Here is a 25,322-nt window from a genome sequence, read left to right on the forward strand (position 1 = left end):
GCGCAACTCCATCCACATCTAGCAACGTAAATCCCAACAAAGAATCCCGTCCACTCGGGTAGCGCTGATAATGAGCAACCAGCACAACTACGTTCCTCGCATGTAGCACGGAATGTTTCATCACAGTTGCGCCGCAACACACGATCTTATTTGCACAACCTGCCCGGTGATATTTCATCGCAGGCTGACGAACGGTAGAGTGTAGTGTGCTAAATGAATAATTTGAATAATATTATCCATGTCAATAGCCGTTCGGAACGGGTGAGAATGAGAGGGCGCACATAGAACGCAGTTGAAAAAAATGTGTCAGCTTATCCCGCTGGAATTAAAATCAACTCAGTTTCTCTTACTTTACGAGCAGCTTTTAAACAGTACTTAAGATGGTGGTAGATCGATGAAGAATAAAAGCTTTTTTATAAACTTAATTTTTACCTCCTAGTGGATGAGGTACAAGCTAATAAAGCATGATTTATCAATAACACTTTGTGTTGGGCTAACTTAACTGAAATTTAGAGCACAAGAGAAGTGTGTTCAGTCAGCAGTTTATTTTTGTTACGACTTAATGCGTCTTCCCAGAAAGAAAAAAATCCCACCCCGCTAATCGCTGCAGATCCGACGGTGTGCGTCTGAAGCATGCCTCAATTAGCTCACCGCTCCAAAGCGTTCCATCGAAAGTGATTATGATGCCTCTTAAGTCGGCAAAACGGAATGGTGCAAAAAAAAAAAATGGTATATTTGTCTTGATGTAGCAACGGCAGCAACACGGAGCGCCACCGTTCGATGCTTGCGGCTCCAACCGTCTGTTTGACCTCTAGTCGATGGCTATCTGGAGTGAAGATGCTGTGCTGTTGGCAAAGCGCACGGTTGAAGATCGGTTCGATACGTTGGCCAACCAGTATCGGGGCCTGGTTGAAAGCACACCGTAAAAGGGCAAGAGGGTAAACGATTGTGCATCAAATGAACCGCACTCCATGTGGCCCGCGGCAGCCAGATGTTTTGGAAAAGCCGGCCCCGGTTCTTCAACACTATTTGGGGCCACCTTGTTTCTAGCCCCCCCCGGGCTGGATATGGGGGGGGAGGTGAGTGCCTCAACAACAACATCACAAAAATCCTGCAAATCACGAGCAATGCACACATTGGACGGCGAAATCCGGTTGCAGATGAATTATTCTCGAGATCGTGCACGATCGAAAAGTAAAACGTGTCGGGTGCGGGCGAAAATGATTAACCCTGTGCCGGTGCGGGCTTCACGATTCATTTTGCACCTGTTACCACCCTGCCCACCCGGGGGAAGACACATCGCGCCCGGATCAGTCATCCGCACTACGATTGTTCTGGCCGGCCAGTTGCAATTGCAGGCAAAAGAAAACGTGACCATCTTCGCCGAACAATTACAGACCTTGTCCCGTGCGTTAGGCCCACCAGGCCGGATGAAGTCCTGCAGCTCATCCCACAACACCAACCGGCGCAGATAAATCATCGGTGCAAAATCATCAGCACGGCGACACAAGTGACCGACAGGCAACACGTGCCTAAAAGAAAAAAGGTGCTGGATGCACTTGAAATGGAAATCGATGGGGGTTTTGTTGGGAAGCGGAGTAACGGACCGCGGGGAAGAACCCGACGAAGCAATTCGATCTTGCGGAGCGTGATTTAATTGCGCACTTCTTTTTTGCCTTAATTCCGATTAATCGCGAACCGGTGCGCAATTAGGGCGATTTGGTGCATTCGGAATTGGTGGAACAATACTCACGGCAATCAAAAATTGCATAACTACCTTGACCGATTCGGTTTAAGTAGCATCCACGCCATTAAGACTATTATCACGATGAAGAGAGATAATGGACGCTAAGTTAGGGTTGTTGTAGATAAATAATTGTCGTTGATCTGTGGGAAGATATGGGTAAAGATTTTAATGCAATTTAAAGAGAATCATTTGATTATGGTATTACAGAGGAAAAGCTCTTAGTGTTTGTTATCTTCTCTGCCAGGAAGAAGCGAACGATCAAGTACGACTTCTTGTACTGCATGCAAAGCGATGCTACAGCCTGCGTAAAAAGAACAGTTTCACTGTTCCACTGATGAGTAATTCATGTACCTTTTAGTCACCAAGATATTCACCTCCGCTCGCATAGTGTCTGCAAATTGAACAACCTGGCTATTGTGTACAATGATAACTCATCACGGAACCATCTAGCGCCCCTGAGTAACCTCATAGGCCCACACCATCTGTGCCGATCGTTTACATTACGTCGCCGGTATTCGCCTGTGGAAGCTTATCTTGGAACAAAGCGAAAAAGGAAACAAGCTTACCGAACAGCACCGCAAGACTTCATTTGCTTTTGTTTTCTCGGCAAACTATTTGAAAAATGTCACGAAGCTGTACATTAAAGCAAACGAAGCGTAACGATTGCGGCTGAATCCACAAAACTAGAACCGTCACTTGGGTACTTGCATATTGCACCATCGGAAAGCACACCGATAGTGGAGCTGCAATTCAAGTCCATCAAGCAGGGAGAGATACTATATTGGAAAGAAAATCGCTTGTTCGTTAGTGTATGTTTGTTGTCTACAGGTTTTTTAGAACTTGATTTCATTTGCTAGAACCATTACATCTTTGCATCTATTCTTGTATTGTGCTTAATGCATCGTTTGAGAAGAGTCATGCATGTGAGTTTTCTGTGTGGAATCATTAAAATCATGAATTCGCACTCAAATGATTCATGAATCCTCGGAGCAGTGGCTTAATGATTCTTTTGAGAAAGCCATTCATATGAACCTTAAGTGAGGACTAATTTAAATCAGAAATTAACTCCCAAAACGATTCATGAATCCTTGGAGGCTTAATGATTCTTTTAAGAAGAGCCATTCTTATTAATCTTAAGTGAGGACTCATTCAAATCAGAAATTTACATCCAAAACGATTCATGAATCCTCGGAGCAGTGGCTTAACGATTCTTTTGATAAGTGCCATTCGTATGAATCTTAAGTGAGGAATCGTTCAAATCAGGAATTAACTCCCAAAACGATTCATGAATCCTTGGAGGCTTAACGATTCTTTTGAGAAGTGCCATTCATATGAATCTTAAGTGAGGACTCGTTCAAATCAGGAATCAACTCCCCAAAACGAGTCATGAATCCTCGGAGCAGTGGCTTAACGATTCTTTTGAGAAGAGTCATTCATATGAATCTTAAGAGAGGACTCATTTAAATCAGAAATTAACTCCCCAAAACGATTCATGAATCTTTGGAGAAGTGGCTTAATGATTCTTTTGAGAAGAGTCATTCTTATGAATCTTAAGAGAGGACTCATTCAAATCAGAAATTAACTCCCCAAAACGATTCATGACTTCTTGGAGCAGTGGCTTAATGATTCTTTTGAGAAGAGCCATATATGAATCTTAGGTGAGGACTCATTCAAATCAGAAATTAACTCCCCAAAACGACTCATGAATCCTCGGAGCAGTGGCTTAATGATTCTTTTGAGAAGAGCCATTCATATGAACCTTAAGTGAGCACTCATTCAAATCAGAAATTATCTTCCCAAAAGGATAAAATTACGAAAAAATTAAAATCAAAAGAATTAAATTAAATAATTAAAATTAAGTGGAATAGTGGAAATTACTTCTATTTTATTTAGAAGCTACAAACATAGAAAATGATTGAATTGAAATGAAAATGAAATGAGATTTAGGAATCTTGAAGGATCTTGGAGGATTTGATAATCTAGAAGGATTCATCAATCTTTGAGAATTCATGAAAATTTAACAGTTCTCAAATATTCATCAACCTTCAAGATAGAGCCTCAGAGTCAATGGTTCCATCCAAAGATTCGTTCAAATTTGTCAATCTGACTCGCATTCAACCAATACTAATTTCTTCACCAATAAAAATGCTGTTAAAAGTTGCAGACGGTTCTATGATATTCTCTTCACTTCTCTTCTAGTTCAATGGAAGCCCTCACCTGGAATAAATTTCCTCACTTGATTAAAAATGAGTAAATATTACAAACTATTCTTAAAATGATACGTCGATTAATAAACCAAGACAAACCAGCTAAACAAGAAAAACCTAACACGGAACACTATAATCTGATAGGTCTTTCATATCTGTCAGCGCATCATTAAGGTAGCGTGTGTTGCAGCATGTTCCATCTGCCACCCGTCTTCGGCCCGATGATCATCACAAATGCGACTAGTCATTGCGACTGCCACCAACCCCGGAATGCCAAATGTCGCTACGGTTGTTAGCTGGTGCAGCGAGGCCAGCTATTAGAACAGAAAACAACCGCAACGCCCTTGCCAATTCAAACGCCACACCGTATGCAGTGACCTTGACCAGGGGTACGCTGGGCAGATGGGCGAACGATTTCCATCGCCAATCGATCAGTGGCGCACGATCAGTTGTAGTCGATCAATCGGTAAAGGTTTTAATAGGTTAGTGTTGCGCCCCTCTATTGCCGGCTTATGAAAGAGTGTCCGGTTATGCCGGGGGGTGGAAGGGTTTGATTTAAGTTGACGCTCCTGTTTCATACACACCAAACTGCTTCAGGCAATGGGGTTGAGCGTTGTGCGTGGTGGCTCACGAAACGGTATCGCATGCCAAACGCGTCAATTGGATCGTACCGGATGGGTTGACATATGGGCATATGGACGGTTTACAGGTGTACGGACCTACTGCTGCTGGTTAGAATAGGATGGCCCGAGGCCGAGAAAGTCGTTCGCTTTCGTCGCTGTAAAGCTGTAGAATTGCGTCTCTACATGGTTTTGTTATGTTTTTCACTCAGCGAAAAGGTGCTAATCGTGCGCTTGGTTCGTGGTTAGAGAATTCTGACGTTTTGCCGTCTACTCGCCTGTATCTGCTGGCCTTAGAGCTTCAGAATTGGCAATAAATGATTCAATCGGAACGTGCCAACAACGGGAAATTATCTTTATCGACTTCTAAGGATGGCACCTAGCATCAGGAAGATCACCCGGGGAGATTCTTTTTCGAGTGAGTAAAGGAAATGGTCGGACTTATCATACCTTTCGCGGAAGGCATCCCCATATCGTGGATGGTTGAAGGTAAGCGCAGGTTACTATTTTTTATGATCAATTGATATTTAATCAGCCGCTTGGGTGTCTCCAAGCCGCTGTCCTCACAGCTCAGGAAATGTCAAACTTTCAGTAGGTATGCCCTTTAGTGAAGTCATCGTTTAACGACAACTGTGGAATTTTAAGTCATATTTGGTGCCCGGGCATACATTGTCTTTAGACTGTCGGGGCTAATGGTAGTGGAGGAGTAACTCATGTTGCTGATTTGTGTCCTTCAGTTAGACATTGTTTTTTAGCAAAGGAGATGAAAAAATACAACAATATAACAATGTGCTCTCCATAAGAAAACAATCCTAACAAGAAGATATTAAGTTTGATTTTGAACTCTTGGGACCTGATATTTGTTGCAAGAATACAATAAAAAAAACAACCAGAAGTTCTAAATTTTTAATATTACGCACACTATTTCTCTTTAAAGAAATATATACACACTTATCTGAAAAGATTGATAACTTCTTAGCTCAGTAGTTTATGTACACGAGTTTAAAAATATATGTTTTATATATTTGAAAAAGCCTTATATTTAATAGACATACCTGTCAATTGAAAAGTTGTGAAATATTATCAGCAATTAGAAGATTTCTGAATCAGCAATATTAAACACAATATATTTTTTGAACTAATCGTAGAGCACTATTGGATATTTGGGGACACAAAAGGCAGGATCTATTTATACAGGAAGGCAGAAAACTTGTTAAACTAGTTAAAGCAACAATCCTATAGTTATTTATAGTACTGTCTAATTTTCATATTGTAATTTCAGTTTAAAATTTCCTCGAAAAAACAATAACAAAAATCACCCCCAAATTTCGGTACTGTTATCTTTCACCACTCGGGTCACAACATCATCCCGTCACAACACGGCACATACGAGCACCCGGCCGTGGCACACTGTTTAGCGTCCGCGACCGATTGTGGCGCGAACGGGACGCTCGATGCAGCAGTGAATGCGTAGAAACGGAACCGCACCATGACAACGACAACGGGCAACAGGGCGAGTGTGTGTCTGACTCACCCCTCCGCACGAAACCACCCGGAAAAGATCGCATATATAGACGTGGAGCGCACGGTGGCCACCGTACCAGTCGAGAGAACGTGCTCCGAGAGTAACGAACGCGTCTCGTGGGGGGGACAAACAGCCATAACCAACCGGGTATACCCAAGCAGCAGGTACGCGTGCACTCATCTCCATCCGCCAGCTGACCGGATCGGCAGATTTTTGCTCTTTGCTCACGATTGCTCACCGGCACGCGCATTTTTTTTTTGTTGTTCTTTTGGTTGTGCCCAACGAAAGGGTGGTATTGTTTTGACGTTTTGTTGTGCAGTAAGCGGCCGTGCGAGTGAACGGAGTTGTGAATTTTCGCCCGAATCGTAGTAACACTGTACTGAAGGTGCACTTTGTTTTGTTTTCTTTTTTCCAAACGCAGTACAAATTCATCTACCGGCGTGTGTTTAGTGCAGTGTTGTGCAGTGCCGGCCATTGGTGACGCGTAGAAAAGTTCACTATCCCCGACGACAGAGTGCAAAGGAAATTTCTGGAAAATTCTACCCCCAATAAGCGCCCCTTACCTGTGTGCAAATCGAGAAGAATGCGACGATTCACGACCAGTTTGCTGCTGGTGGTTGCCTTGACCGTGACCGCCACCGTCGCCTATCCAGGTATGTTGTGAGCGAGGGAGCGCTTGTGGTTGGGTGTGAAGTGGCGAAAAAAAAAAAATGGTGCGACCGTGACACTTTCCATATGGCAGTGCAGAGAACTTTAAATCTCGTACCAAAACCGGCACGAGATGGAGTTGGTTTGTGTTTGGAGTTGCGTTACAACTCCCTTCGCCTGCCAGGGTTGAGCATGGCGAGAGTTGCAAAAGCTTCCAGTGACATTCACGGCAAAAGCGATCGATGGACATGAAAAATCAATTTTCTTTGGGTGCAAAATTTTCCACCGGGATGGGAAAAAAATAGACAGAACCAACAAATGTGTTTTTCTTTGTTCGTTTAGAACGCTTTAAAAACATTCGATCATTCAATGACGTATCTCCGCTGGGTGGGAGATAAGAAAATGCTGATGTTAGGTCAATTTCCCTACCCGCATCGCGTGTACTATTCGTGCGTGCGTGCGAGTGCTTCACCCATGCAAACGAATGTAATTGTAATTGTAAAATCGGTTGGGCATGAGATGCACAGTGTTCTCTGTCCGAGACGCAATTTAAGTTCCATTTTGAAACAGTTAGAGACTTTGAAAGCCTCTAAAGATGACATGGAGCCCAGGAACGTTGTTGAAACGCGCTATATCGTCACCCTTGGTTGCGTTCCGATACGAAACAAGTTTTGCGAAACAAGAACATCGTTCACAACCATTCCCAAAAACCCATTTTTTTTGGGTTGTTGACTTGCCTGGAACCTGTTCTTGGTGCTTTTTTGTGGCGCAGTATTAACATGTTCGCGTTTAAATCAACAGCAGACACGAACGTAACCTGTGACGCGGCGTTAGCTGCTGATCGTACAACGAACGATCGTACGATCAAATCTTATTTCCTACCGGCCAGACACAGTAACCATGTACTCTAGCATATTGCACAGATTTTTAATTGACACGCCATTTTCTATACAGCCCCATCGTTTGTTCCATTCTAGCATGATTGCATAATTTCCGTAAAGCAGTGCAGAAGCGTGCGCACATTAAGCTGATGAGCCGCTGGAAGGCTAATTAAAATCCATCCACCACCATATGTAAAGCAATATGTGCCGCGGGTGTTGAAAAGGTTTCGATGATTGCACACACCTTTCGTGCGCGGTATTTATACACCGGCTTACCATCAACCGAACTGACACGGACGGGTGGAAAAATCTGGCTGGTTAGGTTTTATTTGGCTTAATGAGCTTCATTCATCGTTTTTTTTTGTCGGAGGAGATTTGCCTATTTCCTTCTTCCGAAATTGGCGCTCAATCTTCCGGTTCGGTACGGAATAAACCCGCGCCCGGACGGTTTGACCTTGGGAAGATGTTGAACACTTTGCGACTTGTGCACCGTGTGTTGGCGTGTAGAACTGTTATTTGCGTCATCACGCCGGCTTGCTGAGTAAGTGAGCTGATTTCCCGCGATGGTTGATGATGTTTCGGATTTTTGTTGTTCTCCTCCTTCTATAGGGGCCCAACACACACAGACACAGATGAACTGTAGATGGAGAGGCACGGTAAGAACTCTCGTTGCTTCCCGCAATTGATCTCACGTCGCTAGGTTTTCCACTTCCGAGATGACTCGAGCGGAGATTGGATCTCTGGATGGTTTGGAAGCATTATTGTCCCTCCACCTCGCTGGCACTTCCCAACCCGGTTTTGGCCGGGAAGTGTCTATATGTACTACAATTCTATTAACAATTTCGGTTGATTGTTGGGCATTTGTGCTGTGCGGGACTGGGACCCTTTCACACGCTGCATTGTAGCGACCAAGGGGCAGATCACAGTGTCCGTTGGTGATGAGACGATGGGTTGGGAGGATGCAAACGAATGCTGTTCATCATGCGAGATGCGCCGCAATTTCATTGACCGCGGATGGATGAGTTTGCCGTGCCGTTGGTGTGTATGTGTCGGTGGCGCAAAACATGGCACTGATTCAAAGCCGGGGTTTGTTCGGCGCGTCGAATGCAAGTCGAATGTGCGCGCCAATCGGTTGACTGTGTCGTTTTGACGGAATATTTTTGGATAATTTCTTGGAAGCTCTAGGTGGTTTAGAGGTGCTACATGCGAACGCTGCGTCAGCTCTTTCTTTTCCACTGAAATGTGGATGATTTTCACGAATTAAAAGATTTATTAAACGGAAAACTCTGAAGATTTCATATCATATACAGGGTGTTTCGAAAAAAAAAATTCGAATACACTTTCAAAAAACGATTAAAAAAGCAAGATAGCTTTGTTTGTTTCTGGTTTTTACTATTCCAAGCTATGTTTATATAAAACCTATACAACTTATATGAAAAGAATACCAATAGTTCGTAATACTTCATGAGCTGCATACGTTACTCGATCCAGAAGCAAGTGACACGCACGACTTGCCCGGGAAATTCGACCGATATTTGAGAATTTCCTTCTTGAACTGGTCCGAACTGATGACTTTGTATTCGTTGGGAATCGACACCATACCAAACCACATAAAAAGTTGATAGGATTCAAATCTGGGAGCTGGAAGTCCACAACGTTTTGTCCAAGAATTCGGTTAAATCGTGCTGAAACCAACTTGTTCTTGTGTTCTGGAACATCGTCCTACTGGAGTACTTAGTGCTCATCTTCGTAGAGGTTTCGGAGACTGGAGGCAACAGCTTGAACCAAAAACTAAGTGTTAAAGTACGCCGCGTTGACGTTGGGCGATGTTGTTCAAAGAATACCAAGAAGGGTGCTCGCGTCCGGAGACTACCCTGACTGATGCGTTTGCGATGCTTGGCATGCTCGTATTGGATTCAGGAATACCGTTGCATGTTGGAGACTACACCTAGTCATATAGCATATCATGTGGCTACTGCAGCACGAACAGTATCTTATCCGAAAAAATTAATTCTTGACCTGCGCTTCAAACGAGAAAAATCTATTCTCGACTCAACCGCTTTGTGCTGATCCGTTGGAAATAACAAGTACCTGACGATGGATGTCATTCAAGTTTAGGTTGAAAAATATTATTATGTTAATAGAACTACGCATGTTCTGAATTATTGAGTGCTCGACTCAATCACATTTCCGGGTTTTGTCCAAATCTTCGGACGACCTTGCTCCGCAAACACATCAAGTACGTTGACTCTACAAACAGACAATAAGCATTCAGCAAGGGTGTAACCCAAAAGACCTTATTGATGTTTAACTTGTTAGGAAGTAGAATTCGAAAAGTTAAATCAACGTATTTCAATGGTCAACTATCTCTGTCACCTCTGCAATTGCTGGAGTTTGTTAGAATGGAACAGTGAAATAGGACAACGCGTGTGCACTACATTAGGCAATTATTTTCAATGGAACTCACCAATGCGTAGTTGTGTTTTATTATTCAGCTAGAAGTGCCAGATTATTTTGCGCTTCGTGTTGATGATTTGAAGCTATGATTAAATGGAAATCAAAACATGATAATACCAACCACGTGCCTTAGCACATCAGACTACAGACCAAAACACAGACAACATTTCAAGTGTATTTCGCGCACTCCCCGCACCCGAATAAATTGCCGTTCGCGAAGCCGGGCAGGAATTTTCGCCGGCAGCTACTTGAACGATTTGGCGATCGAGATGAGGCTAATTAAAATACTTTCGCGGTTGAAGGTGGAAAAGGTGCCAGCTGAGAATGAGAAGCACGTCAAGTGTCTTGCATTCTTCCCCCGAGCCGGGCAGGGAGAAAGTTCGCTTTTTTGCGCGCCTAATGGATGAGAAAGTTGTTTGGAAATTGTAATTTACTGAGCTAGAATGCAGTTGTGAAACGGGCGTCAGGAGCTAACAGCATACTGTTTTATATTCATATCTTCGCAAGGAATGTAATAGACTGTTCACCTATTTCCCTGCCCAATTGAGGGTTGGCATGCATTCCGCATGTGTGTTACTGGACCTCCCACACGAAATATGCAGCTGCGTGCTTTGGTGCACTCACACGGGGAAGGCGATTAGATTGTTGTTGATTTATTTCGTTGCGTGTTTTGAATACAATTCCAGAACTTAAGATGCATGCTCTGAGTGGAGTGTTAACACCGGGCGAATGTCGGTAACGAGCGGCCGAGTGCATGATTGGTGCAGTATTGCTGCCAAGCCGCCGCACCACAGTAAACCGTGGCACGTGACATTTGTAAAACCAGTTCCTAGTTAACGTTGCTCGCTTATGTCTGGTCATGTACCGAGAGACTGTTTTTTGGAACTATTGGAAACAGAAGGGTTGAATGTTGCTTTTTTTCTGTTACTGAGGAAGAGTTTTGTGAGAGAAAGAGCTCTTGAAGGTGAAAAAGATCAAGCATTTAGCTTACGTGCAACTCCATCTATAAACCAACAATGAGCAAAAGCATATGGATTTCCATTGTTGCGTAGGGAAGTTGTATTGTGAGTGCCCAAGTAACGAAAGTAACGCATTGTGCATTGAATGTGATGCGCAATTATGGATAATTTGTTAACTTTTTACACCCAGCAATACATTTTCGGCACATCATTTTGCACAGATGGAGAAGGGTTTATACCTCAGGCCGATCTCTCGAATGCTCTTGTAAGATCGGCTCGAGCCGTTTTGCTTTCAGTGCTGGCGTTCCAGTAGGTCATTGGCTTGTTTTTGACACGAAACCGGCTTGTGCAACTACTGTTTGAGTACTACAGAATGAAGAAGGCAGAGACACGATCTGTACGGTGGAGAGTAGGTCAACGTTGGGCACACTTGTCTATCAATCGAACAGAGCGCTAGTCACGTCGTAGGCAACTGTTGCTAACAACAATGTCAACAGTGGCACTGCAGTCAATGTACAATTTACGATCGTGATAGACATGTTTCGAAGTGCGAAGAGTTTTTCGAAACTGCTGTACCAGAGAACAGTTTGATCTTGATCCGTCAGTTTCACTTCTGTTTTGAAGAGCAATCGAAATTGTTTTCGAATGAGTTCTTGAAACGAGCGTTATGGTAATTTGGACGGGAAGAGCCAGTGGAGTACTGAAGGTACGGAGAGGATCGTAAATTCATCCAAGGTGATATGGTGTACGAATAACCAAACGCATACGGGGTTTTAAATGTAGAAAATTGCTTCGCTAATTGTTAGCCAAAATGGAAACCACACGCAACTTTCCCTTGTTTCTGTCGGGGCGGAATGAATTCCAGCTGTAACTTTATCAATGCAAATTTGCAACGTTCAGAAACGACTCAGCAACTTGTTTCATATTCTCTCCATTTGTGGACACTAATTTCCTATTAGCAATTTAAAAAAAAACACCGCCTCATACGGGCACGATGCGAGGGATAGTTCCAAATTGCACCAATTATGAAACAAAAGCCTTCCCGGCTGCTGTTACGCGTCACGCAAAAAGGTTGACAAAAAAAAAAAGACGCCATCAAAGTGGCTGGGAGTACACGCGATTCTGTCATTTAGTGATTCATCCATCAGATCATTGTCGTGCGGGGATGTTCGTTTGCATGCTTTTTTTTTCTATCGCGGTTTTTCGTTATGATCATCCAGCGAACGAAAGTGTTTGAAATTAGCGAGTCATGTGGTGAAGATTTTAGAGCCTCGTCTCGACCAGGTTTAGTCATTTTTCGTTTCGAGAACTCTTCTACACTCGAACGAGTGTCATTCAAATGGTGCTTTGTCGAAAGAAACGGCCTAGTTGCATGCCCTCGGTGAATAATGATCATTTTCCATTTATTTGAATAACAACAGCTGCTGCGGCTGCTACTACTGCTGCACCAACATCTTCATTAGCTCTCTGAGCACATCAATTATGGCCGATTAGTGTGGCCACGGGGCAGGGTTGCAATTATTCTTCCCCTGTTGCCAAGCTGTGGTGCAAAAAAAAAGGAGAAGGGTTAGCCAACGGCACCATTTGTCCGGGGTGGCTGGCTCACCGAAAAAAGCCATCGACAAGCCCTGCTCCGCCCATCGTGGTTTTAGGTGGAGATTTTTTTTTTGTTTGCCTCCCCCGTTGCAAATCGATTTCACCTTGATCGTCGTGCCTTCGTGCACAACTGTTAATGATGAAGCATGTTTTTTCCAATTGGTGCGCAATAAACTTGAGACGCTGGCGATGATCGATAAATGGTTGTGATGTGTCTTGTGATCGATGCTTTTGAACTTTTTGGTTTGCAGCGAGCTACGAGAAGGAGAAGGAATCGGACACATCGGAAGATGCTGAGTATATCGTCGTGCCGTTGGCGCACCACCGCCCGACGTACTATAACAGGTATCCGTCATCGTTTGAAGGCTTCGACGGTGTAGTGGATACGGGGGATTTCGCGCCGATTCCGACCAGACCCGTGTACTTCCCATCGTACAACCCGTTCTCGTGGCATCTTTCGGGATATCTGGATGGTGAGTGGCTTGTGAAAGGCGTTGTCTGAACTCCAAAGTACCCTAATGCATCTTTTAGATCTTCTGAAACGTGTGCGAGATCGTTTCTCGGGTTCGTGGAATCCGTTCTATGGTGGTGATTTCGTCCCATCCGGACCAGGAGTTTGGCCGGCGGAGCTTCCGGACGACTCGTCGGAAGATGGCGTTACTAACTCTACCTCTACTGTGAAGGTAGGTCCTGTTGAAGCATCTCCGTATCCCTCGCTCAGTAAGTCAAGCAATAACCTCCCATTTGTTTGTAGGTCATCGACGGACACAAGGTTGTGATTAATGATACGTACTACACCAAGAAGACGGAGTTCGGTACCTCGATCTTCAAGGTGCGTGTCATTGACGTGAAGCCCACGGACGACAGCACTGAGGTGGTTACCACCCCGAAAGCACCAACTGACGTTGAGGTCGGCAATCGTAATGGGGCGGATGGTGAGTCGGATAAGAAACCAGACGCACCGTCGACTGATGCACCGAAACGGGATACCGAGCTAGAGTCGAGTGATGAGGAGAAGACGACCGCAGACGATGATAATCTGAACACGATCGACACGTCCGACGTGGACATCGATGAGGCGAAGGAGAATGGAAACGAAGCACCAGTGGACAAGCCGGAGGTAAATACGGAAAGTGCGACTGATGATGTAGAAGCTGCGGAACCAACTACTACTACAACCGCTGCTGACGCTGCATAATCCTCTTCTGCAACCTTGCTGTTGCAAACGCTTGCCCTAATACTTTCTTCACTCTTGGACTGATCTACTATCTTCCCTGTAAGCATCCGATCCATTATAACAACCGCAACACAAATCCACCGTCTCTCGGGTGTTCCTTCGGGTGTGGCCGTATGTCTGCTATAGTCTTCCTATAGACAATTGGATGGGATCGCAACAGACAATGCGAAGGATCATTTTTGGATACTCCTGTACCATACTTCTGTAAACTATTTAAACTACCCCCGATTCTCTCAATCTCGCTTAATTTTAAACCTAAACCTGTAACAAAACCTCTGTGATTCGAACGCTATGGACCATCATTCGTATCTCGTATTCTCTCGTTCATACATCTTCCTTCTTCGTTTCCAATTAACTTGCATAGTCTACCGGTTTCATATCTCTTCCTAGTAGCATGTACATAAGCATAGTGCTGGTATGCGTGATGTGAATTCACTACTTGCATTTCTTTTTTTTATTAACTTCTTCCACCCGCAAACTCCAGAACTAGTGCGTGAGGAGTGAGCTTCCGGTTGACAGTTGACAAGTTCGATGCCGGCTGAAAATACATCACGCAACGAACTGCATCTTGCAGCAACGGAATAGTGTGTTGGAGAGGAGGGATATGGTGTAGAAAATGGCGAAGCATATACGTTACGGTTTCGAGCAAGCGCCACTGATCGGTCGATTGGGGGGGGTTGGGTTTGATACGACGATACTTCTCGGATTGTTGGTAACATGGGAATGCAATTGTCAAAAGATTCGTCCACCGCAGCGTTGAACTGTCGGCTGTTAGCTCTTCCCGATTTCGATTTTAATAAGTCTAACCAGTTAAGCTTTACCAACTGAATGATGTAAATAAAGTTGTTAAGAACTTCAAATGCCTTATATCTTCTCTGCTATCTCTTTGCAACTTTTGGTTTAATATTTTTCGTTTGCTGCTGCAATGTTTACTACTTAACCACAACACAGCTCCACGTAACAAATAAAACTTACAAGCATGAGGCTCGCGAATAATGCCGGCAGAGTGGTTTGCTTTTGGATCGAATGTACATATTGCATAAGCAATAATTATTTATTTTAAGCTGTACTATCATTGTAAATTGTTTCATACAAACTAGCCCAAGCAGAATAACGACGCTCTTTGATTGTGCCTTCAAGTCATTAGAGTTGGAGTTCGCTCTGCTGATGTAACAGTGAGTTGTAATGTGTATCTCATACAGTTCTCCGAACAGTGGTCAGGGCTGGAATCGTTTGAAGCGGCACCAAACCCATTGGAGGGTCTCGTGGCAGGATCACCCGAGATGACCGTTCAACGTAACCGTGGCAACAGCGAACTGCTCGAATCGAGCTCGGAAGAGGAATCGGAAGTAACCGCGCAACGGCAACCAGTGTCTGACGAATGGCCTAAGCAGGACGATCGTAAGCGGATTATTGTGTCGAACCGGTTCGAAAACCGGTTCAACGCAAACCAGGAAAGACCTGTCGGCGATGCGCCCGCAACAACCGGGCACGATCTTTCGAACGACATCGCCATCAACTTCCGGCTGGCCGCGGATAAAAGTGTAACGGCAAACCCGAACGCCATTACGTTCAATCCGGTGAATCCACCCTCCGTTGTTGTCCAGCGGGATCCGTTTCCCGCGGCGGGACCGGGAAGGTTTCCAACCGTACCCGGTCGCCCAACGATGGGCTTTCCTTCCCAGCAACCGGTTGGTAGTGTTGGCTATCCCGCGGTAGGAATGTTTCCAGGCTTTCCCGGATCGGTTGGTTTCCCGGGTGGTCAATATCCGTTGCAACCATTTCCCATGCAACCGGCGCTGTTTGGTGTGCCGCAGGGCACAAACTTTGGTCTGGCAGCTCAGAACCCACAGGTACCGCCGTTCTTCTTCGGCAATGGGCAGTTCCGGCGGCCTTAGACAGGAAGTAAGGGGGTTCAAAAAAAAAGAAGAAAACTCTCCAACCAGTGGCGGACAAGAAGACGTTGGAAAGCAACAACTAGTACGTAAGAGTTGCTCATTTATTTATTGATCTAAATTATTTTACTCAAGCGAAAAGGTTCGTGTGGCCTTCTCGCACAGCTACACATCGAACTAAGCTAGATCTATTGTTAAGGACAGAATGGACAGGAGAGTGCGACCGATGGAGCAGACCAATCCCGGGGAGAGGTTTTCACTAATACCAAAGAAGTTTGCCCGCGCTGCCAGCGTGAAATGTCGAGTGTAAGAACTTTGGAAAGAATCAAAACTTCTTGCACCTCCCATTTTTCCCAGCCCCGGAAGGGTTAGGAGAAAGTGTGGAAATGCACGGAGCGAACCGCGCCCCACACATGTGTGGCTGGGCACAAACAAGGGCACACAACGCAAGGGTCGAAAAAAAAAACGGAGGAAAGATTTTATTCCTCATTGGAAAATAATTTATTTACAACAGTTTCGGACATACTTCCGTTCCGTGTGGCTTAAAACTTTTCCATCAACCGGAAGTGATTGGTGTGGTGGATTGGGGCCAGGGGCTCGGGACCAGCCTTCGTGCATTGATGGGTGACTGGAAGCATCACACAGCCGGGGCCAATGGAAGTTTTCTATAAATCCTTCCTTTCGTAAAGTATCGAAGTTTGGAATAGTTTGTTTTTGGTCCCCCACCCCCCCCGTTACTCTGTTGCCGGGTCGTATTATGGAAGGATTAGTGAAGAATCGATCAACTGATGGTGCAATGCGTTGGGAAGGGCGGGAGTCTAATGGACGGAGTGGGGATGAAGATTTCGCGCTTAGAAATTCTCGTTCGAATAAAGCCAACAGGCGGAAGCAAATGTAATACAAAATGTTCTACCAAGTAGTTGAATTTTTCTACATAATTCCGTACAAGAAACGTTAGAGCATACAGCAGCACATCCCATTCGGAACGTATTAATTAAGTAAATGGCATCGAGCTGATCCACAAACCGATCCCCGAGTCGTGGAAGAAACGTGAAAGCCCCTTAAATGCGTTTCCTTTTTTTTCATTTTGGTGCTCAGGTAAAGGTGGACTAATTAATTTGTGCATTGTCTGACAAATGGCGTAAGATTTGGGAATGAATAAAACTCATTGCACCGAGTACGAGTACCGCCACGGTACAACAAAAGCGCAGTGAAGATTTTACTTCCGTGCTGCAGCCCGGGCGTTTAAGTAAATGGATGTAAAGAGACGCAAAGAGCAAACAATTCAATAAATCTAGTCTTCCTTGGCATATCCTGGCAATGAGGTTTGGATGGTACGGAGTGGGATAAGAAAAAAAAACACAAGAAGGTTTTTAATTTAAGAAAATGTTTTTCACGCGTGGTGCTTAAGTAGACAGAAATTTAAGAAGTCCGAAATTGGAAAGAAGCCGGTGTTTGTTTGGACATTGTATGGAAGGGAAGCACAAAAAAGAAACCCTTCCACCCAGTAGTGGATCGTGGAAAATAAGGTTTTAATTAACACTTTCAAAAATTAATTTATTTCCTCCATGTTTGCCCGCCCGTTTGTTCCACTACCGGTGCCAAAGAATGGAAGGATAATCCTTCCAAGGAAATTACTATTCCTTAACTGCAGCGCAGACAAATAGAGCACGTTAAGCGAGTAACAAGTTCGATCTGATACATTCTTGGTGCTAAATTCAAGCTGGTCAATAGAGCGTCGGTTCCGGGTGCCCTACGGGTGGGTAAAGCAAATACAAAGAGGGCAATGCGAAGGTTTGGGTTTGTACCTTCTGTATGCTTTTCTACCAGATTGATCCCGTTTGCCATTCGGGGTGCCGGCGGGTACGGGTGTTTGAGCTTTGTTCCATTGCAGGGTGTGTTTGTGGGGAGTAATTTTTTTTAATTAAATTTAGATTTATTTGTTTTATATTTTAATTTTTAGTCCTAGTAAAATTCCAAATTTTTAGTACAAACTGTACTTTTTGCCTTACTTCATGTGAAAATGTAGTAGAAATTTTTGCGATTCTGTAATCGATTGCATACTTTTGGGCGTCTTTGATGCAAGTGTGCTAAGAAACCACCATCAGTAACCCTGTAATGCATCCAACCGTCACCAACCAGCAGCTTTTGCACCAGCAACTGGTTTTTCTCTGCGGGCCACCGGGTCTCTATCTCTATCGGTATCGATGGTTCGATGTTCACTTCACAGCGTCACATGCACACAAAACCGTTGCTGCTCGGTACAAAGCAAAGCGATGATATCAAATTATATTTATTGAAAATTACTTTTTATTTAATTTCTCCTACTTTTGAATCGTTCTTCTGCCTCGAGGTATGATAGATTTCTTGTGGGGAAGTAGAAAAAAAAACTGAAGACCGAACCGATTGTGCATGGATTCTTGCAGTAGCGTAGCTCTTTGAGCATTGGTTTACCGTGGAAGCAACAGCACCCAAACCACCGGCCGAACATCAATCGTATCCGGAAGAACAAGGAGTAATGCTGGCGTTTGAGGAGTGTACACACACACACACACACAAAAATGGTCCGTTATGCTGGCAGACCGAACCGAAAGCTTTGTTTGCCCTGTCGATAGTATTCACTCTGTTTAAACTCGGGTTTCAACGCTCGGGGGAAATTTGGTACAATTTTCTTTACCCCCGTCCAGGACGAGTTCTTTCGTCTTTGGAGGTGCAAAAAAAAAAAATGATGCCTCAGCAAATGCGCCACTCCCGTCCGTGGGACAGTCGGGACAAGCGTAAGATGCTCTGTAGCACTTTGGTGTCAACTGGCAACCATATTCGAACGGTAGTAGTACGGTGTGCATTTGCAGCTCGACAAGAAAAATCTGCTTCGCCTTTTCTTATCATCCGTGTGCCCTATTGTTACGCTTTTCCACCCTCTACGCGTGTTGCTCGACAGCAAGATGAACAATACCGATCGTCTTTGGAGTTGTGGCAATGGCAACCTTCACTGTAAGCTAGCGACCATCGCGGAATTTACTGTACCGCACCTTCACAATGAAAAAAAAATCACGAGCGGAAAGTCAAATACTCGCACCGAACAGATTTATCTGCCCCTGGGATGTTTACTCGAACAAGAAGCAATTTGAGAGATCTCTTTCAGTTTCATCTGCTGTGCTTTACATAAATTATACTTCCGCCACGGCGTAAAACAGCACAGACGGCCAAAGGACAATGATGAAGATCAGATGAAAGGATAAGACTGCTGTCACCGGAGACACCGGTTGTAGCTTATCCCTGTTGTCCAGCGTATTTAAATCGATGTTTTATAGTGCACTGAAACACTGTAGCAGCTTAAAGATATAATGCCTTCGCCTGTAGCTTACGATTCGCTTCCCAGCGAATACCTAATCGTTATACGCCACCAGGTGAATTTCTCGCTTCAATGATTACAAAAGACGCTCGCAATCGTCATGCTGTGGTGGTGGATTTTTTGGCTTTCATGCCCCAGCAATAATAGTAACGTTACAGCGCAACGGTTGCCGTATCCGTCCGCGGGCCCAAGACACTCACCCGAGCGTTCGGTGGTGAGATAACAGAATGATTTAGTGCTTTGTTTTTAAGAAAATATGGCCCAAAACGTCCTGGTCGATGGTGGTTGGGAAGGTTGCTAGAATGAGTGCCCCGTTCGGGGCGAGATGAGTTTCCACTTCCGGACCGTGTCCTGAGAGTCGGTGAGTCATAAATCAAACGCACTTCCAGATCCGGTGCAGGCTTCGCCTAGTAGCATCGAAGTAACGTTCCGCCACCCTGACCCCACAGCCCCGGTTACTGCCAGCTGCCTATTTGTTTGATAATTGTTCCGATTAATCTTTGACTCAAATAATCCAATTACTTTTACTCCTGGTGCCAATCGGTACACGATGTCTGCCCGGATGGGAGAGACGGTACTTACGTCAAACGGGAATCTATCGAGAGTCCCGATCTCGCTGTAGTTAATTTCGGCAGCATCAAAGGAATCGCTCGAGAGCTGCAACAATGACAATCACCTTTGAAGAGTACCACAACTTGAATCTCACTTGACCTAAATTATTGAAGGATCTTCCCCAACAAGTCCTTTTCCATTCCACACTGTTTGGGGTTGTGTTTGAGGCGAACTTGCTTCACCTAAATATAATCGAGTACCGCATCGGAGGAGGGGATAAGTACTTCGAAGACCTTGGTGAAGAAGTTGCTCCGAAATGTGTCTCATTACAGGACATATCAGGAGTACGTCTTGAGCATTTGTAGCCCAGGCGACAGTTTTCTATAAATTTTAGAACTAAATTAGGAATTAATAAAAAACCTGCAAGATAATGTTACAAGAATGGCTTCCATGGTGAATGCTTTTCCCTCGATCGAGACAGTCCATATAAGAATGCTCCTAAAAGTATGCAATTTGCTTTGCAAAACGACCTTTATATGAACTGGTTTAGTATCATGAATGACCGTTGCTTTTCAACAAGTGTGCCATGGGTAAGTAACAACATGCATGACCCTTGGCCTTCAGAAGATCCCGGCTGGTATCTTATATCTTTGCAATAACTGCATCATCTACAATCCTTCGCCCCTTAGGGCAGGGTGCGCTATCGAAGGGCGAACAGCACACGAACACTGGAAGATGATATAGATAATAAATTTATCTACCGTAAAGACATTTGTCAAAAGCGGACACAGCTGATCTCAAAGATCAATTACCACATACACACATGCGTATGGGACGAGTGAGACGTTCAAGCACAAAGATTAAGGTGCATCATGTAAGTCCTCCGATGGCGCATCGCATGAATGCACTATGCACACACGCACACTCCCCTGGAGCAGTAGGACAGTTGGCACCGGTGCCGTATAATTTGCTGTCATGCATATCGAGAAATTCATTCGCTCACGCTGAACAAATATTTGCCAACGCTGAGGTGAATTTAATTTCCATCCCAATCGTTCCATCCCAGTGCCCAGTCCTTGCAGCATTGGCAAGCCGAAGATACAAAATAGGGATGCTGGGGTGTCAATTGTTCACGTGACACAAAGTTTTCCCTTTCAATTGGCGCGTTTGGTGCAGGGTTTTGCAAAGTGATTTCTGAGCTCGGTGGCGAAAACCTAGCGCGTCCCTGTCCCTGCTTAACAACACTGATTGATGTGTCTCGCGTGGTCCCATTTGTGTGCGCGGGCACGATGTTGTGGGGTTCATATGCAGGTGTACTATGCACATTAAATTAATTGCTGTTCGAATTCGATCGGGACCAATCAATCCAATCTGCAGGGTATGCGCTGCAGGTGAGGAGTACATTGGATATTGACGAATTAATGTAATGATGGTTGCAATTAATCAACCCCCGCGAGCTTTGTATGAGGATGCACGATGCAAGGATTCCTATGCTACAGCGTGAAAGGGACGACAGCAAACGGTGGAATTGATTGTGAACGAGCTTGCGAACGGAAATTCCGTGTCATTTTGCCGTGCGCTCAAATTAACCTGTAATTGAAAGGCGAACAGATTAGTGCCGGTAGCTATTTCGGGGCTTCTCAGCGAAATTGTGTCACGCGTTCAAGCCGCTTGCACTCAATTGTCTGATGTGAGGGAGTTTTTTTTATCATGTGTGTATGTGTTGTTCACTGTTTAATAATGGTGTTGTTTAATTTAAACAATTCTTAGCCCAACAAAGAGCGATTAAACCGTGAGCGGTTCCAGGAGCTGAATTCCGCTTTGTTACTGTAAATGGTACAATTAGAGGGCGATAGTGTGTCCTGGAACGTCAAGGACATTCCATCTGGAATGTGTACCCGTAGCGCGCACGGGAGGAAAATCTCACAACACACACAAATTGCGTGTAAATCGTGATTGTCGTCATCATTTTACGCTTAAAGCGCTAAATCTCGTACCACTGCACGGTGCTGCACGATGCCACCGAGGCCGGCACAAACCGGGGTGGAAATGACAGCTCCACAAATGGGTGTCCTTCCGACGAGTTTCTCCCATCCAACTGATAATAATTCCCAAAGCGCACCTCCGTGCCTTTGTGCCCCTTGGCGTTTCGCCTCACACAATGAACTGCCACACTAGGCGGAACTATTGGGTATTGTGTATTTATGGGACACAACCCTGCACATCCTTCGCCCACTTCCGGCTAGCAAACAGCCCATTGCACACCGTGCGTTTGTTAGCAAAACGTCTTATCTGGTGGCCGGTTGGTATGTTGCTACGCGCCTTCAATTATGGTTGTTTATGAATTCCTTTCAGGCTCATTTTCCCAAACGTCATTGTCTGTCGTTGCCTGGTAGCACGCAGTAGTGCTTCGTACTACGTGATACCTTTAAGTACGCTCGGTTTTTTTTTGTTGTTGTTTGCTACAAGGGTAAGTATCACTATTTAGTTGGCTCGGAATTGGATCCCGGTGTCTCTCTCGAAGGGGCTCCTTCTGTCGAGGTGCTGTTCTTTGTGGTCTCACTAAGTGACTGCCTGAGATCTTGAGATTCCACCGTGCAGCAGAGCCCCGCTTACAACTGCGCCAATCTCCTTTGAAGGTGTCGTCTTTCACGGGGAATGAATCGGTTGAATGTTTGCTCAATTTAATATTTGATTTCAACGCTTGGCCCGGAAGCGCTGTGGTGCAGTTGCTTCCTCTTCAAGCGGTGGAATTTATCAGCCCAAACCGTCAATGTTAATTTTGATCGAACGCTCGCAATGCCTTCTGTACCAAAACGCGCCAGGGCGGCAGAACAATGTACGCGCAATATGATACACCGTCCGGATGGTGGTGGGCCATCGCGAGCTTACAGTAAGCTTCGGGGATTTGTGACAGATTGAATCTGTCATCCGTTTTCTTTGGCGTGGTGCGGTGGTGGTTGAAATTAGAACGCCGGTTGCTGTTGTGTGAGCTGTTGCGTAACGTACAACAACGGCATTCGCACCGTTTCCAAATCCGGCTGAAGGGTTGCTAGCGCTGGGTGGACTGGGGATGGGCGAAAGTGCTCATTTACATGCTGCTGCTGATGCTACGGGGCTTATTTAACAGCAGCATAGAGCAGACATGGGGAGTGATACTGAGGCGTTGTGTGGGAAAGCGTGTTCTAGCGATTAGTTTTATCGTTTTCCGGTGTTTTCCCCCCCCCGTTTCCACGCGCAGGTTTTTCGGTGAATTTTCTAACAAATCCCACTAAGCACGCATACCAGCGATATGCTGGATATCAACAGTTTCTAATTAAGTTTCCGTTTGAACAAATGTAGGCAGGTCTGGGTTGCTTAAGAAACGATCGGTTACCATGAGCATCCGCATCATCGGCCGTGTATTCAGCACGCATCGTGACGCGCGTGTGTCATTTAGCACGTGACATAATCGGAACACAATACAAGCACTCTAATAACCATGGGGTTTTACAGCAGCATATTAAATGGTAGTACCGTGTGCCGAAGGGATTAGACTTCTGGGAAAGCTGTCAAATCAATTTTGCGCGAGAGGAAGTAGTTGCGTTAAGTTGCCAATTTAATCGTGTGTTAAATCGTTCCGTTCAACGGTGCTGAAAGTCGTCACTAAATTACTTAGATTGCAGGTTTATTAGGCGAAAGGGTTGTAGCTATTAAATTTCGCTTTGTTGATAGTTTTGAACTTAAAAACTACATAGTACAGCGCAACGGGTGCGAAACTTTAAGTATTCGGGAAGAATACAGATCGACGGTGTGCTGTTTCGAACGCCTAAAAGTATGCATTTATCATTTATAATACCATTTTTAAGAAATCAAATTTATATAACATGGTGCTGATGATGCTTTAATTTTTAATTGGTCTTTAGACAAAATATTGCATACCTTTCGGCGTTTATTGAAGATTCAATGCTGCGTTGAACAATCGCCAAGAGGAGTAATAAATACACTTTAGTGATTTTCTAAAAGTATAAACCTAGGTAATGAAAATTGAACAACTCAAAATTAGGGTTTAATAAATGTAATAAACCATAAGATAAAAAGGAAATAGGCGAATGTTAGCCAATAGGTGCAAGGCTGTATGAAACGGAAAAAAACAATTAAAAATATAGTTTTTAAAAAATAATTGCATACGGTCAGGCGACGTAATATCTTAGAATGCATTAACAATATGCGAAATAAAGCCGAATTCAGTGACAAAAAAAATACTAATATGAAAGTATTATCATATCCGAAAAGATACATACTTTTTTCAACGAGACTGTTATTTGACACCTTAATAAAATTACTCGCTCTGTGGTACTTCTCTGGAGAATTCGTACCCACACTAAACAGATTGATGCGACACGCATCAAGCGTAGGAGTTTCCCGACTTTGCGGCAAACCCAAAGAAAAGCGTACACTCAATTGTTTCCATGCCCTCCCAAGTAAGTACGGGGTGGTGTGCGCTTGTGGTGTCTTTTCCAATCAATTCAAATAAAAATCCATACCATATTTGTATCACTCCACCGTCTGTGGTAACGCTTGCGTAAACATACCGGGCCCCTTGTTTCGGATGCCATTCGAACCTTTTGGCTTCTTCAATTGTTTACCTTTCTCATTTCATTGACTTCAGTAGTGTGTGCGATCCGGGGGGTGGAAGAAGAACATTTCCCAGAGAGACCCCTGCCAGGGGAGGAGCGACTGACTGGTAATATGATTCGATCCAATCTCATATCATAAAATGAGTTTCACCAAACCGCAACCGTCCCGCAGTCTCTTCGGTTCGGTTTATGTTCACCCTTGGCAAGGATGTCCCTCGTTTCGGTTCCCTTTTTTTTAATACTACGACAAGCACGATAGCATATCCGTTACATTTCCAGTGCAGCAAGGCAAGGCAAGTTCCAATCCGGAGTTTTCGTACCACCCGCCCGTTTCATCCCACCCGGCACAAAACCCCAGCAGACAACGTTTTGCTGACTATTGATACATCCTTCACAGCCATCCCTTCGGAACTGTCTGTCACTGTGAACGGTTTCCACGGAACGGAAACAAAAAAGGGATCGGGACCGGATGGTGCTGCTAGTAACTTTTCACTACTCAATAAGCGCATCGTGAGACAGAAGAGCCAACGTCGGACGTCCCCGTTCAACTGCATGCCGTGCAAGCGGTAACCACCCCCAAAGGTACATGTGTTATTGGAAAACATAACAATTTGATATCGTTAAAACACTCCATAAGTGGTGTCCCTGTAACGAATGCTGGGCTGGGAGCTAATGTTACCACACGCTATCACCATTTCGTTGTTTTTTTTTTGCTCTCCAATATTTCCAACCGTGTGCGAGGTTCGTTTGAAAAACTTTGACTGTGATTTGCTCATCAGCATAATGCAAATATGGGACCGTCTATCTTCACTATCTATCCCTGCAAAGGTGAATGAAAGCATTCTTACAGTGAAAATCACTTTGAAAATCACCCCGAAAGGATATGGCCACGGGGTGGCTTTTACGTTCATCCACTGCGCCGGACGTAGCACAACCAAACCGGATACCGGTGTGATCTTCGATCGCATCACAGCACAGTGCCAAGCAGACCAGAACATCATCTGGCATCGATTGGCGTCCACAT

The 25,322-nt window shown here is 44.6% G+C and overlaps 1 protein-coding gene across 1 annotated transcript; it reads left to right on the top strand.

The window, feature by feature from the left end:
* Positions 1–6,682: 6,682 nt before the first annotated feature.
* LOC128714387 (uncharacterized) lies at positions 6,683–15,775 on the top strand. The gene is made up of 5 exons (XM_053809262.1): positions 6,683–6,752; positions 12,892–13,113; positions 13,172–13,323; positions 13,395–13,760; positions 15,080–15,775. The coding sequence occupies exons 1-5, from the start codon at positions 6,683–6,685 to the stop codon at positions 15,773–15,775; spliced, it is 1,506 nt and encodes a 501-aa protein (XP_053665237.1).
* Positions 15,776–25,322: the final 9,547 nt, after the last annotated feature.

This window comes from Anopheles marshallii, chromosome 3 (assembly GCF_943734725.1).
Source record: "Anopheles marshallii chromosome 3, idAnoMarsDA_429_01, whole genome shotgun sequence".
Classification (NCBI taxonomy): domain Eukaryota; kingdom Metazoa; phylum Arthropoda; class Insecta; order Diptera; family Culicidae; genus Anopheles; species Anopheles marshallii.